Source organism: Megascapheus bottae, chromosome 12 (assembly GCF_031878675.1).
Source record: "Megascapheus bottae isolate mThoBot1 chromosome 12, mThoBot2.hap1, whole genome shotgun sequence".
NCBI lineage: Eukaryota > Metazoa > Chordata > Mammalia > Rodentia > Geomyidae > Megascapheus > Megascapheus bottae.
In genome coordinates, this window is record NC_143520.1 from 16,448,842 (window position 1) to 16,466,583 (window position 17,742).

The following is a 17,742-nucleotide window of genomic DNA, read 5'->3' on the forward strand; positions in this document are numbered from 1 at the left end:
AATAAAAAAAATAATGCTACTAAAAATTACATTAGGACAAAAAGCCTGAACAGAATTGTCTTGAGTAATTCATGATTAACATTCTCCTGAAATTTTCTTAGTATCCCCTTCTCATCTTGACTTCTCACTAGAAATGAGACCTGAGAATCATGGTGCAAAGCCAGCCCAGTCAGAAAACCTTATATACAATAAACTATCCAAAAAAGCCAGAAATGGAGTAGTGACTCGAGTGGTAGACTGCTAGCCTTTAAGCAAAAGAAGCTCAGTACAGCAGCCAGGCCCTGAGTTGATTCAGGCCCCAGGACTGCCAAAAAGTAAACATGATTTCTAGCTGGGCACCAGTAGTTCAAACCTGCAATCTTAGCTACCTAGGAGGATAATAGTTCAAAGACAGCCCAGGCAGGAAAGTTTGTGAAATTATTATCTCTAGTCAAACACTAAAAAGCCAGAAATGGAAGAGTGGCTCAAATGGTAGTATACCAGCCTTCAGCACAAAAGCTCAGGGATAGTACCGAGGCCCTGAATTCAAGTCCCAGGACCAACACACAAAAAAATTCACTGTCTAAATTCAAACTTTTGCTCAGATTAAGCCTTCTTCAATTATTTCTAAGAAAGTTGGTGTTCTTAGCCTCGATAGTAACCAAATAATGCAGAGATGTAATATTAAATGGGCAAAGTATATAATCTATACAATTGTACAGACCTATAAAAAGCTCAAATTAAGGCTGTCTACATTTCTAAAAGTCTGGTTTCCATAGTTTCTGTCTGGAGTTGAAATAGACAGACTCAATTAAACCATTTTATGAAGGGGCTTTTTGCAAGTGAATATGCACTTATCTAACAAACAAAACACTGCATAATCTGACTAAACTGCAGGGTTCAACACAAGAACTCTGTTTAGCTCCAAATGAGTGGATAGCTGGTGATTCGGTTTTTTCTTTCTTCACATTTTCTTGTTGACAATATAGTATTCTTAGAAATATACAAATAATAACTGAAAATCATAAGGCTATATGATTAGTTCAAAAAACTCACTACACAGAAAGACACTATCTTGAAAAAACTCTATAGAAAGATGATTAAAACATGTATAAAAAAGCATTAAATCACTCACTGTGGAGCTGATTTTACCATCCTATGCCTGTCTTTGTAGCTATAAAATCTACAAAAGCCTTTCTCCACTGAGTTCTTTGAAAGTTATTGATCTTCATAATAAAGTAATTGTTGCAAAAAGTCAAAAAAAAGCATTAAATATATGTTTATATACACATTTAGAGAGAGACTATTGAAGACAAACCTATCTCTACATAGTTACATATAAAAGATCTTAGTTATCTTCATTATCTCAGGCTGTGCAGCAAATATCTTCAATAGTCAATGGCCTGGAAAATCAATAAAAATATATTATATAACATTTTCTACGGATCAATAATTCAAGATAAATTTAATTGAATGGCCTACCTGAGGGTTTCTCATAAGACTTCTATTATAGGTCTGGAGCATGGCTAGTTGTAGAGTGCTTGTCCAGCATGCACAAAGCCCTGAGTTTGATTCCTTGGTAACACACAAACAGAAAACACAGGAAGTAGTGCTGTGGCTCAAGTGGTAGAATGCTAGCTTTGAGGAAGCTCAAGTGTTGAGGCCCTAAGTTCAAGCTCCAGGACTGGCAAAAAAAAAAAAAATTATACTAATATTAGGATAGTTAAAGGGGCAAAAATCATCTCAAAGTTTCGTTATGGTTGGAGCCTATCTCTCTCTCTCTCTCTCTCTCTCTCTCTCTCTCTCTCTCTCTCTCTCTCTCTCACACACACACACACACACACACACACACACACACGCACACACGCATGCACGCACACACACCTCACTCATAGAGCACTGAGGAGGCTGCCTGTCTTTACCATATGGGCCTCTCCATAGGTAATTAGACTTTCCTCACCACACAGGAGTTGCCTTCTCACAAAATGAATAATCAGAGAGAAAGCAAGGCAGAAGAATAGTGCCTTTTTATGACTAAGAACTGGAATGACTCAGAGCCCTCCCCTCGGATGCTATTCACTGGAAGAACAGCAGTTCCATACTGATCTCAAGAAAAGAGAACTTGAGCCATAGCATAAGTTTTTTCATTTCATATTGGCTTTATGTTTATTTTGAGCCAGCTTTGAGCAATCTGCCTGGACCTCTGCAGTGCAGGTATTAGATTGCTGGCATAAACCATCCATGCTCAGTTTAAACATTCATTCACTCATTCATTTTTGTTTCCTTTTGCACTGATCCTAAGCCTTGAATACAGAGCCTGATCACTGTTCCTGAAGCTTTTTAGATCAAGGCTAGATGAAACCTTAAAAACCTGGAAAAGGAAATTAAAGCAGATTTAAGGAAATGGAAGAAGAAAAAACACCTTCCATTCTCCTGGGTTGGTGGGGGTGTGCTTGTGACTATCCATTTGTTGGGTGATTTGGAAATATTTACTAAAATTAAATATATTCCTGTGCTTCTATCTAACAGTTCCACTTCTAGAGAAACTGTAAGCTATACGTTGCAGAAGTTGTAACCTAAAACAAAAAACAACCTTAACTATATTTCACTCCAAGAGATGGACTGTGAGATAAAGAAAATGAATCAACAGTCAAACATTTTGCAAACAGGTTGAGTAAACATTCAAAAATACCAGAGGAAAATAGCATGCTTAATATGGATTCGTGTGTGTGTGTGTGTGTGTGTGTGTGTGTGTGTGTGTGTGTGCCAGTACTGAGGCTTAAACACAGGGTCTGGGTGCCGCCCCAGAGCATCTTTGCTCAAGGCTTTTGTTCTACCACTTGCACCACAGCATTACTTCTGGCTTTTAGTTGGTTAATGGGAGATAAGAGTCTTATGGATTTTCCTTTCTGAGCTGGCCTCAAACCTTGTTCGTCAGCCTCCTGACTAGCTAGATTATGGGCACTTACTCTGAGTACCTGACTTCCCATCCTTGTAAATCTTGAAAGCAAGATTGTTGTTTGTGCATTATATAATTTATGACCAGAAATGAATGAATGAAATTATTCATCAGCATAAAAATAGACACACTAAATTTCAAAACCTACGTGACAGGGATGGTGTGAAAGAAATAGGTCATGGCAATGGGCTTCAAATTTCACCATTTGAAGACATATGAGTAAATATTAACATGTGTTAACTGGATGGTAGAGAGCATGTAGAATTCATTTTTAGAACTCTTCAGTTTTTCTGTATTTTAAAACAAGATTCATAATTTTAAATAAATACCTAAGGAAATGCTTTACTGATAAGCTCTTATATACTATTACCATTCTTATTATCCATGGTTATTTATAAACTGTAAATATTATATATTAATACTAATATATATTATTACCATTCTCTGTTTATTCTGTATTTTTCAATGGATGAAAACTCTTAGGGTTTCCTTTCATCATCTGTGATATAAAAGGAAGGGTTAGAAGGTCATTTCAGATTCTTTCTAGGTCCTCTTCCTTTTCCATCTTTATAATCCCCTTTTCTAAGTTTTATAGTTTTTTATTTGAATTCAATAACAATCTATCTTCCTTTCTTCTCTCCTTTTCTGAAGTTACCAGGAGATATTTGATCAAAGCATGAAGAATTATCAAGTTTCCTAAATCCCTAGGAAAGTTTTTGATATTCCCCTGTTCTTGTTTTTGCTACTGTGGTTATTTTCTTATGAACGTAAGTGCCATTCAACGTCTCACACTTTCACCTGTCATTTCTGCCCTAGAAGAATTGTCAGGAGAGAAAGTGCTGATAGGAAAGATGGTCAATAAAGCAGGGGTGGGGCAGGGCAGGACAGGGAGTGCCCTGTGATCTTACCTGGCACCAGACTCCAGCAGGATTTAGCTAATTCATGAATGGTGTAAAATACACCCGTCCTCACGGTCTACAATCTGGGCAAGGCAGGATGAATGAATGTAACTGTACTTTGCAGCCTCCGAGAAAGTTGTTCTCCATCCTCCCTAGGGAAGGCGGTGAGGAACGGGGGCGGCACAAAAGGAGTGGGAGAGACAGAGATGTCTGGGTTGGAAACACCCTGCAACCCCTGTGTTTGGGTATTCTGCGTTTGGCCGAACAGACTCTGGTGAGAACGTGATGGGGGCGTGACCACCACTCAGCAGCCTCAGGGCTGCAGCTGTGTGGGCCCAGCCTCCTGCTGGCTCCCAACTCTACCGCTGTGCCTTAGACCTGGGAGTGGTGTTGGTGCAAGCAGACAAGGAAGCTGGTAGGAACAGAGCCCAGCTCCCAAACCTAGAACTTTCCACGTGCTCAAGACTTCCTGCAGCTCATGGGTTATCCGGGGCAAGGGCGCCTCATCCCACCACAGGTAACACTAGACACCCAGAAAGGCCCTGAGCCAGTTCTGCAGGTCTCCTTCTTCCTTGAGACCAAGGATCAGCCTCCTTCATCTGGGGATTTGGCTTTGCATTGCAGAAAGTTTTCCAGAAGGAAAAATAAAACCTTATCTGACTTCATTGATCCCCCCACCCCCAGCCCTGCAAGCATTTTCCAATATAACCACTTTAATGCCACAAAATCCTAATGTTGACTTCCTAACCTATCCTGTCCTCTGGAGTTGCCTGCAAGGATTTGTGACAGCTTTGAGGCAGGGGACTCTGGAGGATGGAATTGCTTACAAAGCTGTTAAATTGCTAGCTAGCTCTTATTCATCATTATTCTATCAATACTATCCATATTACTTATTAGCATGGATATCTTGTTAAAAATCTTGTATGAGATATTTGTCTGACATTTTCCAATTTGTTTTGTGTGTGTGCTAGTAAATAGTAAATCACCCTTTTATTCATGAAATAGAGAGATTTGGATGATCAGAAAACCCTCATTTCTGAGCAGGAGCACAAAGGGAAATCTTGTCAGTCTGCTGCTGTTTTCAATGTTGTGAACTCTATTATAGGATCTGGTATAATAGGTGAGTGTTCTGTTTTGTTTTTTGTTTGCTATTAAAATGAAGTGGTCACATTTCAAACTGCTAGTATGTTGCTATTTTGGTGTTTTCTTTTTTAATTTAATTTGTCAGCATGATGTACAGAGGGATTACAGTTACTTACATAAGATAGTACATTACTTTTCTGATACTCTTACCTTCCCATTTTCTTTTTCCTAATTTCCCTCCTCCTACCAACCTTCCCCAGTTGTAAAGTTTATTTCCAACATATTTTCTTTTGAAAATTGGTAATTTTCCATTTCCTTCCATAAAAATCTAGTCTCTTTTTTGCATGGTGAAGATTGGGTTGGGATCACCCCACCCCCACAACACACACAAGCAGCTGACAGCATTCATCCCCGACCTCTATGGGGTGACTATATCTTTTGTTATTTGAAAGTGTTCCAATTTAGAAAAAAAAAAACAAGGAAAAATTAAATCCTGCAAGCTACAATACTTGGCATGTAACTTTTTGTTACAAAGCTTGACGATTTAATTGCCTGAACATTTTTTGCTTCTCAGCCTGGCACTATTTTTCTTATTTTTTCACATACGGATGGACTTTGGATTGTACATATATATGTAGACTTTCAAAAACTGGTACACAAATTGAAAGTACCTGAGGTGAAATAGAAATGGTATCGGCAAAACATCTTTAAAATACTACTTGGAATGGGCTGGAACCTGTATTAAATGGTAGAGCTCTTGCCTAGCAAGCACATAAGGCCCTGTTTTTTAACCTCAGTATGGGGGGATAGCTACAAAAATTTTTCCTCTAAACCTCTGCATGGTAGATTCCTAGACTTGATTCCTGATATGAATATTTCAGCAATATAAGAAACCACCACCACTTCATTATGCTTAGTAGGTTTTCTTTAAAGAGAATTCTTTTCAGAAAACAAGGTTTTTTTGAGTGAACACATTTAAACTACTTTTTATTTTGAATACTTTGTCAATAATCTAAAATTGTTTAGATTTCTAAAATTATATGAAATAATTGTATACACGTCCTTTAGCTTTATCAAAAGTACCCGTTCCTGAAATTTTCTACATAATTTGATTCTGGTGTTAGTCTTTCAAAACATCCCATAATGCTACTCTGTTCCTTATCCACTGTTTCTTTTTTTTTTTTTGCCAGTCCTGAGCTTGAACTCAGGGCCTGAGCACTGCTCTTGGATTTTTCTCAAGGCTAGAGCTCTACCACTTGAGCCTCAGCACCACTTCTGCCTTTTTTCTATGTACGTGGTACCTGGGAATCGAACCCGGGTCTTCGTGCATGCTAGGCAAGCGCTCTACCACTAGGCCAAACTCCCAGCCCCTCATCCACTGTTTTCTAAGCTAGTACAGAAGAAAGGTTTGATATCACTACTCTCTCTACATTCTAGGACTTAAGTCACCCTCACCATGTGTAAACTGACATCTGATTTTCAGTTATTGCTTTATTTATTCTCATTCTCTCACCTACTTTTTACATCTTCCTAACCGAATGACACCACATTGTGGAATAAGTGTTAATATGCTAACATTTAATTTTAGGACTATCTTATGTACAATTTATAAATCTGTCATGAACATACGTAAATTTACTTTATCTATTATGTATCAGAAAATGTCTCTATTTCTGTGCCTTACTAATATGGGCTTCTTCCTTCCCCGCCCCCCACCACCCAGGCCTCCCATATTCAATGAAGGAAGCTGGATTTCCATTGGGCATCTTACTTTTATTCTGGGTTTCATATATTACAGGTAAAATATCACATAATTGCATATTTCTGAATTTCAGACTGAAAGTGACTTCTCCAGACACACAAGTATAGCCTACAATTGGATTTTCTAGCTAATTAAGAAGTGCATTAAAGGATACTAAAGAATTTAAACATTAAGTCTGAGGAGATTTACTTTTCCTATTAATCCTTTAAACAGATTAGAAAGAGTAGAAGATCCTAATCCTTTCCATGTGCTTTTTATTTTTTCTTTATATGGAAAGTGGTAGATGGGAAAGTCACTTTCAAGCTGTAAAGACTAAGCGAGGACAACACTCTGATGTTGTGCACCCAGGCTTTGTGGGCAGGTGCAGTGGAAGGAGCAGTCTTTGTCAGTCCTGTTTGCACAGGTGGAATTGAGAGCTCTGCTCAATCAAGTTGCTCTAATCAAGTTGCCCTCCCTTCCCATCCCCCAACCCCTGAGTTGCATCAGAAATGCTTTCCTTTGTTGCTTGCTTTTTCTTTTCTTTTTATTGTTACTGTAAAGTCCATACACAGAGGAGTTAGTTATATAAATCAGGTAATAAGTACAATTCGGTTTGAATCATGCCTCCCCTTCCCTTGCTCTCTGCCAGTTTCTCCCTCCCATCCCCACACACAAGATGTACAGTTCATTTCCCACATAGTGTCTAGGTGTGCCAATCTTGTAGTTGTTCGCCCTTTATTCTATGTTTTCTGTGCCCCCCTTACCCTCACAAATACAAACAAGCAAGATGAAAGGAAACAAAAACAAAAACAGCAACAGTGGCAACTAAAAATAAATCTTGTTTGCTTTTCTTAGAGTTCATTTCATAAAATACTATTTATGTGGTCATTTGCACATAGCTATTGAGACTTTTTCAACCACTCCTATGCATATCCACCTTTGGCCTAAGTAAATGTCTAGAGTCCTACAATAATTTATTATGCACCATTGTGTGTGTGATTAATAGATATAGATATTAATCATTCAGTGTGTTTACTTGAGGGTTTATAGGTGCATTCTAGTTACCACAAATGGGAAAAAAGCACGCAACCTATGTTTCTTGCAAACCTCTTCCCTTCTCTTCCCTGTCTGTATGAAACATGGTCAATCATTATCTAGAGGTAGACTTTACTATTCCTCATCTCCGCTTCCTTCCTCCCTTTTTCTCTTTCCCTTTCTTCCTTTCTTCCTTTCTTCCTTTCTTCCTTCCTTCCTTCCTTCCTTTCTTTCTTTCTTTCTTTCTTTCTTTCTTTCTTTCTTTCTTTCTTTCTTTCTTTCTTTCTTTCTTTCTTTCTTTTCTTTCTTTCTCGTCCTGCTCGTCCTGGAGTGTGAATTCTCAGGGCCTAACCACTATCCTTGGGCTTTCTCAAGGCTAGAGCTCCAATACTTGAGCCACGGCACCACTTGTGTCCAGCTCTGTTTCAGGTAATCTGACCATGATATCTTCCTTTAAAAAAGAAATCTCAGGGCCGGGAGTTTGGCCTAGTGGTAGAGTGCTTGCCTAGCATGCACGAAGACCTGGGTTCGATTCCTCGGTACCACATACATCGAAAAAAGCCGGAAGTGGTGTTGAGGCTCAAGTGGTAGAGTGCTAAGCCTTGAAAAAGTCCAAGGACAGTGCTCAGGCCCTGAGCTCAAGCCCAGGACTGGCACAAAACAAAAAACAAAAAACAAAAAACAAATCTCAGGAAGTGGCACTGTGGCTCAAGAGTAGGATGGTGGCCCTGAGCTGAAGAGTCCAGGCCCAGAGTTCAAGTCCCATGACTGAAAAAGAAAAAACTCTCAGACTTTCCTATCCCACCTTTAATCGTGTTATTATTACTCAGGTTAAAGAAGAAGCAATAAAGTATTCAATAGATACCAAATTCAAAGTTGTAGTCATTGGACTGCTTTCCTACCTGCCTTCTTTTTACGTCCTCCAAGATCTAACTTGTTCTAGCTTTTAGAGCTGTTTGTAAGTTTAACATCTATTTATCTATTACTTAGTGCCTTGGGATCCATAGCTTTGTGCTTATTAACAGTTACTAGGTTGAAAAAAAATGTGTTATATTTTTCATATAACATAGGGTCGTGGGGCTTGAACTCACCTGGGTGCTGTCCCTGAGCTCTTCAGGTCAAGGCTACTGCCCTATGCCTCCGTATACCTTTTGACCCTGAGCTCTTCAGCTCAAGGCTACCACCCTACCCTTGAGCCAAGCCCCACTTCTCATTTTCTAGAGGTTAGCTGGAGATAAGAGTCTCAGGTCCTTTTGTGCCCGGGCTGGCTTTGAACCTTTATCCTCAGATCTCAGCCTCCTGAATAGCTAGGATTGCAGATGTGAGCCACCATGCCTGGCTATTTATTTATTTATTTATTTGTTTATTTATGCTAATCTCAGGAACTGCTTGAACTTAAGACCCGAGCACTGTCCTTGGGCTTTCTGAAGGCCTAGTGCTCTGCCACTTGAGCCACAGCACCACTTTTGGCTTTTTCTATGCATGTGATACTGAGGAATTGAACCTGGGTCTTCACGCATGATAGCTAAGCACTCTTACCACTAGGCCAAACTTCCAGCTTATCACATTTTTTTAAAAGCCCAAACATGTATTTACCTTTGTCCCTTTTAAATTCCCTGTTTCCTGGTCAGTTAATGTCAACAATTATATCTTAGCATAAGTGCATTGTAAACAGTTATACAATGTAAACAGGTAAATAAAAACTAAACAACGTGTGTCACCTCAGATTCAAGATTTGATAAGAATAAACAGTTACTTAACCTAAATTATACTATATGTGAACCATAATGTAAACCCCTTAACTGTTGATATACAGCAGTAACAGTGATTGTGACCAATTCTTTGTAAATCACATATTGAACTTTTTAATTAGTAGAAATCACTAACTCAGTTTGAATACTTGATACAAATCTGTGAATTCTGGGGGAAATAAAGGATTACCACAGAAAAGCAAAACAATTGATAAGTTATGATTCATTTTGGTTCTTTTGTGCTTTAACTTAACAATATAATCCAATGGTGCTTTTTATGTATTTTTTCCTTTGAAAATTCTTTTTTTCTATTTATTTTTATTGTAATTAATAGACGGGTTACATTATATTCACCAGATAGAAGGTGCATTACTTCACAAACATTGATACCTTTCTCATGACATGGTCCACATTTCCCTCCCCTCTCCCCCCACTCTTTTGATTTCCCCCCTTCCCTATCCAGTTTCAAATAACCAATTTAGCACATATAAAATATATCAGATCACAGGGTGAAATATTGTAACAATATGATATAACCAAGGGATAGCAAAAGAGATAAGAGATAACATAGTACATTAAGGATGATAATCACTCATTATATGGCTTTTTGTTTCTTTATCCTGGAGGTCCTTACATTTAGTGTCATACTATTTGGCCTTATGTATCTAGATTTTGTTCTATTGTAAATCTCTGCTAGGAGAGACCAAGGTTTCTACTGATTTTGACAAATGAGGGAAACTCTTGGGCCTATGTTCCTTTGAGTCTGGCTTACTTCACTTAATATGATTTTTTCTAAGTCTTTCCATTTCCTTACAAATGGGGCAATATCGTTCTTTCTGAAAGCAGCATAGAATTCCATTGTGTATAAATACCACATCTTGTTGATCCACTCATCAACTGAGGGACATCTAGGTTGGTTTCATATCTTTTCTATGGTAAATAGTGCTGCAGTGAACATCGTTGTGCTAGTGGATTTAGTATGTCCTTGTTTCTGGACGATTGGATAAATGCCAAGTAGTGGAATTGCTGGGTCATAGGGGAGCTCTATGTTTAGCCTTTTGAGGAACTGCTATACTGCTTTTCATAGTGGTTGAACGGGTTTGCACTCCCACCAACAGTGCAGTAGTGATCCCTCCTGGCCACATCCCCTCCAGCATCTGTTGTTATTAGTTTTCTTGATCCTGGCCATTCTAACTGGAGTGAGGTGGAATCTTAGAGTTGTTTTGATTTACATTTCTTTTTTTGATATTTTTATTGTAATTAATAAAAGGGTTACATGATATTTGCCAGATAAAAGGTGCATTAATTCACATACATTGTTACCCTTTCACATGTCTTGGTCCCCATTACCCTCCCCTCTACTCCCCCCCATGTTGTTTTCCCCGCTTCCCTATCCAATTTCAAATAACCAAATACAATTATATCTGATATATCAGATAACAAAGTGAGATACTGTAACAATATGAGATAACCAAGGGACAGCAAAAGAGCTGAGAGATAACATAGTACCTTAAGGACAACAATCATTCATTATATGGCTTTTGAGAATTTAGGTAGCTTTTTGAAATAAAATTTTCTCTCACATTTGTGAATCATTGAGCATTTTCATATTTGTTTATTACAAAAAAATCTTTACTGCTCAAATATACATAATAATTTAAAACAAAATTCTCCAGTCAAATGATATCAGTTAACTTGTCAATTATTTCTAAATGTACCTGCACTGAAGAGAGATCAAAATAATACAGTGATTGATACCTTATAAAACTGAAACTTTTAACCTGGTGCTGGTGGCTCACACTTATAATCCTAGCTACTCAAGTGGCTGGCATCTAAGGGTGGCAGTTTAAAGCCAGAGTGAGCAGGAAAGTCTGTTAGACTCTTATCTCCAGTAAACTTCCAAAGCCCCAGAAGTGGCACTGTGGCCCTGTGCCTTGAGCAAAAGAAGCTCAGGGGAATGGCTCAGAGTTCAAGCCCCACAACTGGTAGAAAAAGAAAAAGAAAAAGTGAAACTAAAACATTTAGAATATATTTATAGACTGTATTTTACAAACAAATAAAAACACATTTATTATTTTATTGTAAACAATAAACTTTGTCATTTTATAAAAGCTCTCTGCATGCTCAAAGCAAGCATCCAATTCTTTGTCTGACCCTTCATGGCATCTCTATTGTTACAGAGATGGCCCCTCAGTCTTTATACTGAGTCAAGAACTCACTGGCTTTCCTCCTTGCATCTGCTTGCCTTCTGTTCAGTCTTCCACATTCTTGCAGAATGCTCTAAGACCTCAGCCTCAGGTCTGTTACTCTCCACTCAAAACATTCAAGACTCTGTAATGACAAAAACATCTGAATGTTTTCTTGCTTTTTCCACAATCTTCGTTTTCAGTGTCATGTCTAGATTTGCTAGCCAGTCTCCATCTCTGTTAGCCATTTTAGACTGCCCCATTCCCCATGAGTGGAATCTTCTTTCACACTGCTTCCTGATGATGCTGTTCCTGTCTGATGTTCCTTGCCTTCTCTGCTGGGTGAGATACTGATTATCATCCCAGGTAATACTCATCGCTGGCTGGTGAAGCATTTCTTAGGTTTAAGCAAAGGGAGTAGGAATTAATTGCTACATTCTTCATGCATGCATAATAGCTTAACATCTTTCTTTATTATGTCACTTACCACATTAAAAAGTTAGAAATGTAGACAGCTAACTCAGCTGTGTTGACATTAATTTATTCATCAAATATATACAGATCATCAATCACCCAGTGATTGATTGCTACAAATATAACAATAAAAAACATTATCCAAGCTTTTTATGAAGTTCATTACATAGTGTGTCAGAGAGACAAAAAACACACAAAATTATAATACATAGAGAAAAATACCATAATATAGACCTATGTTATGATCCAAACACTGACATTTAAATCAACCTGAAAAGAATATTATGACAAGGAACATGTTTGTTTATGAAAAAAAGTAAGTTAGAAAATAGATGGGTATGGTAAGCAGACAGAAATGTAGAAGGGCAAAAGGGAAATGTGCTAGTGCTTCATTGTGATTACAGTGTGTGTGTGATGTTCTCTGTGGAGAGAGAGGAGTTTGGAAGGACTTGAAGAGGTTGATTCAAAGGCTGCCAGAAAATAATTATTAATATTTGCTCAATGCCGAGCAACTTGTAGCCACAATATCAATTCTGACTCACTGAGGCAGATATTCGTGTTTTACTTCATAGAGGAGGGGACTAAGACTTAGAATTAAATGGCTTTCAACAAATCTGTAGTTAAGGATGCAGAGCTGGGGTGTTGATTAAATGAATGCCTAGACTGTGGGACTCCCTCACCTTAGCCTGCATCCTGAGTTTTTCAACTCTAACAAAGTGGGGTTCAGCCATTGAACTAAATTTCTGTGCCTTTCTTTTTTTACTCATTAAATGAGATACTAACCCTTTCTACTTAATGTTATTGTGAAGATCAAATGACTTAACATATGGAAAGCATTTGGAAAAAGATATGGCATACAGGACTGGCAAGAAAAAAGATAAATAGGAATAGCACAACTTCTCATTCATTGTCCTCTAGCTGACACCACACATGGGATAAGCATTTTAACACCATAATCCTCCAAATACTGCAAGGTTGGCATGTTTTGTCTTACAGGAAGGCTAACAGAGATTAAAAAAATGTAATTTCTCATAAATAGAATTTTATTTATATAGGAAACATTAGATCTCCCTAGAGAATTTTAAACAGAAGAGCTTCTTAAAAAAGTGATAAAACTCAGAATCTTTTTGTGGGAAGGAAAAGCCAGAAGTATCTGTGAGTTAGTAAAAGGAAATACTGAACAAAAGTTATTATAGCAATTCTGGAAAGAAATTATAAATCCAAGGATCTAAATAAATGAGGTTAAAGATTAGAAATTAGGAGGTAGTCTCTGATATCTGATGCAATAGTTAATGAGCTTGAAGACCAATGAAATGTAGACAGTAAGGAATATTAACAAGCCCAGGTTTCTGTTGATAACATTCACAAACTGGAGGAAAAATTGATAGACAAGCAAGTTTCAATACAAATGACTAAACTAGAATTTAGATGCTTAAAATTGGCTAATCTAGATCTCCAAGGTAACATGGAGATACAGAAGTTTAGTGTTATGAGGTGCATATGCTTCAGACACAAATTTAAGTATTATCACATCCATATGAAAATTAAAACCACAGGCTTGATATGATCAGAATAAGGTATTATGAAGTGAGAAAGAAGTCCAATGTACAAAGCAAAAACGACTGGTGAAAAATACAGACAAGTAAAAATACTGACATGGTTGCGAGACCGTAGATGAAAGTGAGCAGAAAGTGCTAGGATGACAGAGTGCTAGGGGAGAGAGGGAGACTGAGAACAAAAGCACAGTAAAGATTAAGGTTTGGGAAATAGCACTTGGATAAATCATCTTGGAAATAGTAAAGTGCATAAAGAAGCTTCAAAGCAGAAGCTACACTGCAGATGGTATTTTCTTTATTGTATCTTGATGCATGTCCAACATACAGGATATAAAGAACTAACCTTATTTAATTTCTTTTTATTTATCTATTTTACTTTATTTCTTTGCCAGTCTTAGGGCATGAACTCAGGGCCTAAGTACTGTCTTTGTGCTTTTGTTTCTCCAAGGCTTGTGGTCTGCCACTTGAACCACAGCACTACTTCCAGCTTTTTTCCATGTCTGTGGTAAGCACTTTACCACTAGGCCAAACTAACGGTCCTACCTTACTTAATTTCTATGTGTTCTTATCCTTGACTTTAATTCTATAATTGGAACTGCAATGACCAGATTGCAGTTTTAAAATTACTAACTTCACTTATGAAAAAAAGAAAATATATTCTCTGACTGTCCTAAAGTTATTAGTTTCTAAAATACTAATGGTATCTCATTCATAGTCATCATACTTTGAATTCCTATAGTGTCTGACTACCAGTGAGGCATTAACAGGACAGCTGACATATATCCTGGTAACTGGTTTGCCTTATAGGGTGCAGAAAGAAAACTAGAGTCCTGGCACTTTGAATCTCATCTGTAACCCTTTTCTGTCCAAACCATTGCCTGGATATGTTACATATATTTATTTCTCGATTGAAAAATACATTACTGGAAATACTGCAGTTCACAAAATACCTTTATGAAAATGTGTAAGCTTTGTCTTGTTAATCCTGCACCATAAAATAAACTCTTCTCGATAGTTTCCCTTTTTTCCTCAGTGGTAATTAAGTAAAATCATATATTGAAAACTCTTGGCATCAAGTATATTCTAACATTTTCCCCCCACAGACTTTTCCCTTGTTTTGTTGATAAAAGGAGGCACGCTCTCTGGAACAGACTCCTACCAGTCTTTGGTGAACAAAACCTTTGGCTTTCCAGGATATCTTCTCCTCTCTGTCCTGCAATTTTTGTATCCTTTTATAGGTAAGATAATTATGAAGATGAATATTTCAATTATTTGTTTTATCATACAGTCATTTTACTATTATTGTTGATGTTGTTGTCCTTGTTGTGCCAGTTCTGGGACTTGAACTCAGGACCCGGTGCACTCAGTTGACCCTTTCAGTCAGACTGGCAATCTGCCACCTGAGCCATGCCTTCCACCTGAGCCATGCCTTCAGCGGTAATTTCCTGTTGGTTAATTGGAGATTCTTATGGATTGGAGAGTCTTATAGATTAATTGGAGAGTTAATTGGAGAGTCTCATGGATTTCTCTGCTGAGCTGGCTTTGAACAGCAATTCTCAGATCTCAGCCTTCATAATTGCTAGTATTATAGGCATTAAGTCATTTCTAAATGAAAATAGACTAATAATGCCTTGGGAATCATTAAAGAAAATGAACAATTGAAATACTTTCCAAATTGAACCTTTTCAATATTTGCCATTTTTTTTCCTTACTGTATCTATTTTCTGAGCACTTTTCTGAAATAAAACGAGGATGGTTTTCATTTGATTAATACTTGAGCATTCTTTTGTGGGTAAAAATAAAGCAATCTGGGATTGAAAGTAAATGAGAGAAGTAATAAGTTTCTCATAAGGCTTAATGCATGATTGTTTTTTGACTAAGGATTTGTCAAAGCCATGTCCAGATCAACATCTAGCATTTGTGTCACAGTGATGAAGTGTTGTCTGACAGATAAAAATTTAGCATGAGCTATTGACCAAATTAAGTTTACTTTTATATCAATATCAAAGAAACTCTTACCCCAATGGGATAAGAATATATTTCCCGGGGCCAGGAGTTTGGCCTAGTGGTAGAGTGCTTGCCTAGCATGCACGAAGACCGGGGTTCAATTCCTCGGTACCACGTACATAGCAAAAAGCCAGAAGTGGTGCTGTGGCTCAAGTGGTAGAGCCCTAGCCTTGAGAAAATCCAGGGACAGTGCTCAGGCCCTGAGCCCAAGCCCAGGACTGGCAAAAAAAAAAAAAAGAAAAAAAAAAAGAATATATTTCCCCTAAGATGTTGAGGAGATATGTTGATACCTTTGAAATTTTCTATTGCTATTCTTCACTGAAGCAGTATATGTGTAGAAATTGAGCTTTAGCCACAAAAAGAATTGTATTTTAAATGTCTACCAAAACTCATTGTTTAAGGGTGCTCTAAGACATTAAGTGTAAATTTTTCTTATAAGGCAAATGGATCCTGTACATTCAGCGTGCTATTGTGTTAAAGCTATACAAACTGATTATCATAGCAAATCTGAAAAAGTAAGGAGAGTATGCCAATATCTGGAAAGTAATAAGCGATTACAATTTAAATATTTGAAGTAAAACATGCCATGATTTATTGATGACTTTTAATTATATTTCTAGCTATGATAAGTTACAACATAATTGCTGGAGATACTTTGAGCAAAGTTTTTCAAAGAATTCCAGGAGGTAAGTAAAAATAGGACTATGGAGGGTGAAAGAGAGAGAGAGAGTTGAATATATTCATATATATTATATATGTATGTAAACATACATATGTGTGTACCTACCTATCTTTTAGTTGATGGGTACCTAGACTGATTACATAGCTTAACTATGATGATTAGTGCCACAAGAATCGTGAGTATACTGTTATCTGTCATGTGTTTAACTATATCCTCTAAGATGTATAAACCAAGAGTGATATGGAAGAATCAGTGGTAGTTTTATTTTTAGGTTGCTTTTTGTCAGGTGAATCCTCCATGCTGATATCCAAATGGCTGAATTAATTCACACTTTATCACCAACAGCATGTATGTATGTCTTTCCTCCCTGTTACATCTGGTTGCTGCTTTCCCTTCATTCATTCCCTTTCATTCTCTCCTTCACACTTGCTGACTTATTTGCTTGTTTGCATGCTTGCTTTCTAAAAATCTACTAAAAACACTCAGACAACTCCACTTCCTGTTCAGTTTTTCTTTTATTATTGTCAAAGTGATGTATAGTGGGGTTACAGTTACATTTATCAGGTGGTTGGTACATTACTTTTTGAACATTAATACCCCATCCATGTTTTTCTCTCACTTTCCCTTCCTCTACCCCCTCCCAATCATTTTGTTTACACCTTCCCTTCCCTATTTCAATAAACAAATGCATATACAATATACCAGGTACCAAAATCAGATACAGTAACAACATGAGATAAAGCATAAAGAGAAAAAAGAAAAGGAAAAGAAATAACTTTACAGAGTACATTAAGAACAGCAATCACAAAGATAAACCTCTTGTTTTCATATCTTGGAGTTCTCAAAATGAGCTCCTGTTCAGTTTTCACATCTGATGAGTATTAAAATAACTTAAAATCATGGGTCTGTTTGGAGAACAGGGAAAATCTAATTATGAGACAATTAAAGTTGTATGTCATTACTTGAAGAATGTGTGCTTTAAATTATTTCTTTTTCTACATTTTTCATATTATCTTGGTTGAGGGCTTATTAACAAAATTATTGTTGTTCATGCAAAAGTTATGCTGTCATATCTTACAGTGAAATGCTTGACAATTCAGTTGTGATACCAGTGTGTTACCTGTTACCTTTTTAACTTTTTTTTTTTTTTTGCCAGTCCTGGCCTTGAGCTCAGGGCCTGAGCACTGTCCTTGGGCTTTCTCAAGGCTAGAGCTCTACCACTTGAGCCTCAGCACCACTTCTGGCTTTTTTCTATGTATGTGGTACCGAGGAATTGAACCCCGGTCTTTGTTCATGCTAGGCAAGCACTCTACCACTAGGCCAACCTCCCAACCTCCAGTGTGTTACTTTTGATTTGTTGTGTTGTGAGGTTTCTGCTTTGCTTTGTTTG

General features: G+C 37.4%; 1 protein-coding gene across 2 annotated transcripts in view; it reads left to right on the forward strand.

The window, feature by feature from the left end:
- Positions 1-4,315: 4,315 nt before the first annotated feature.
- Positions 4,316-17,742, forward strand: part of Slc38a11 (solute carrier family 38 member 11) — a 40,487-nt gene continuing 27,060 nt past the window's right edge. Inside the window, exons 1-5 of one of the 2 annotated variants that reach the window (XM_090343097.1) lie at positions 4,316-4,354; positions 4,843-4,957; positions 6,644-6,718; positions 14,767-14,901; positions 16,291-16,356. In XM_090343097.1, coding sequence (XP_090199223.1) covers positions 4,316-4,354; positions 4,843-4,957; positions 6,644-6,718; positions 14,767-14,901; positions 16,291-16,356 — 430 coding nt within the window. Of the gene's footprint in view, positions 4,355-4,842; positions 4,958-6,643; positions 6,719-14,766; positions 14,902-16,290; positions 16,357-17,742 lie in introns of those variants that run through there. The other variant, XM_090343098.1, reaches the window with a different exon arrangement.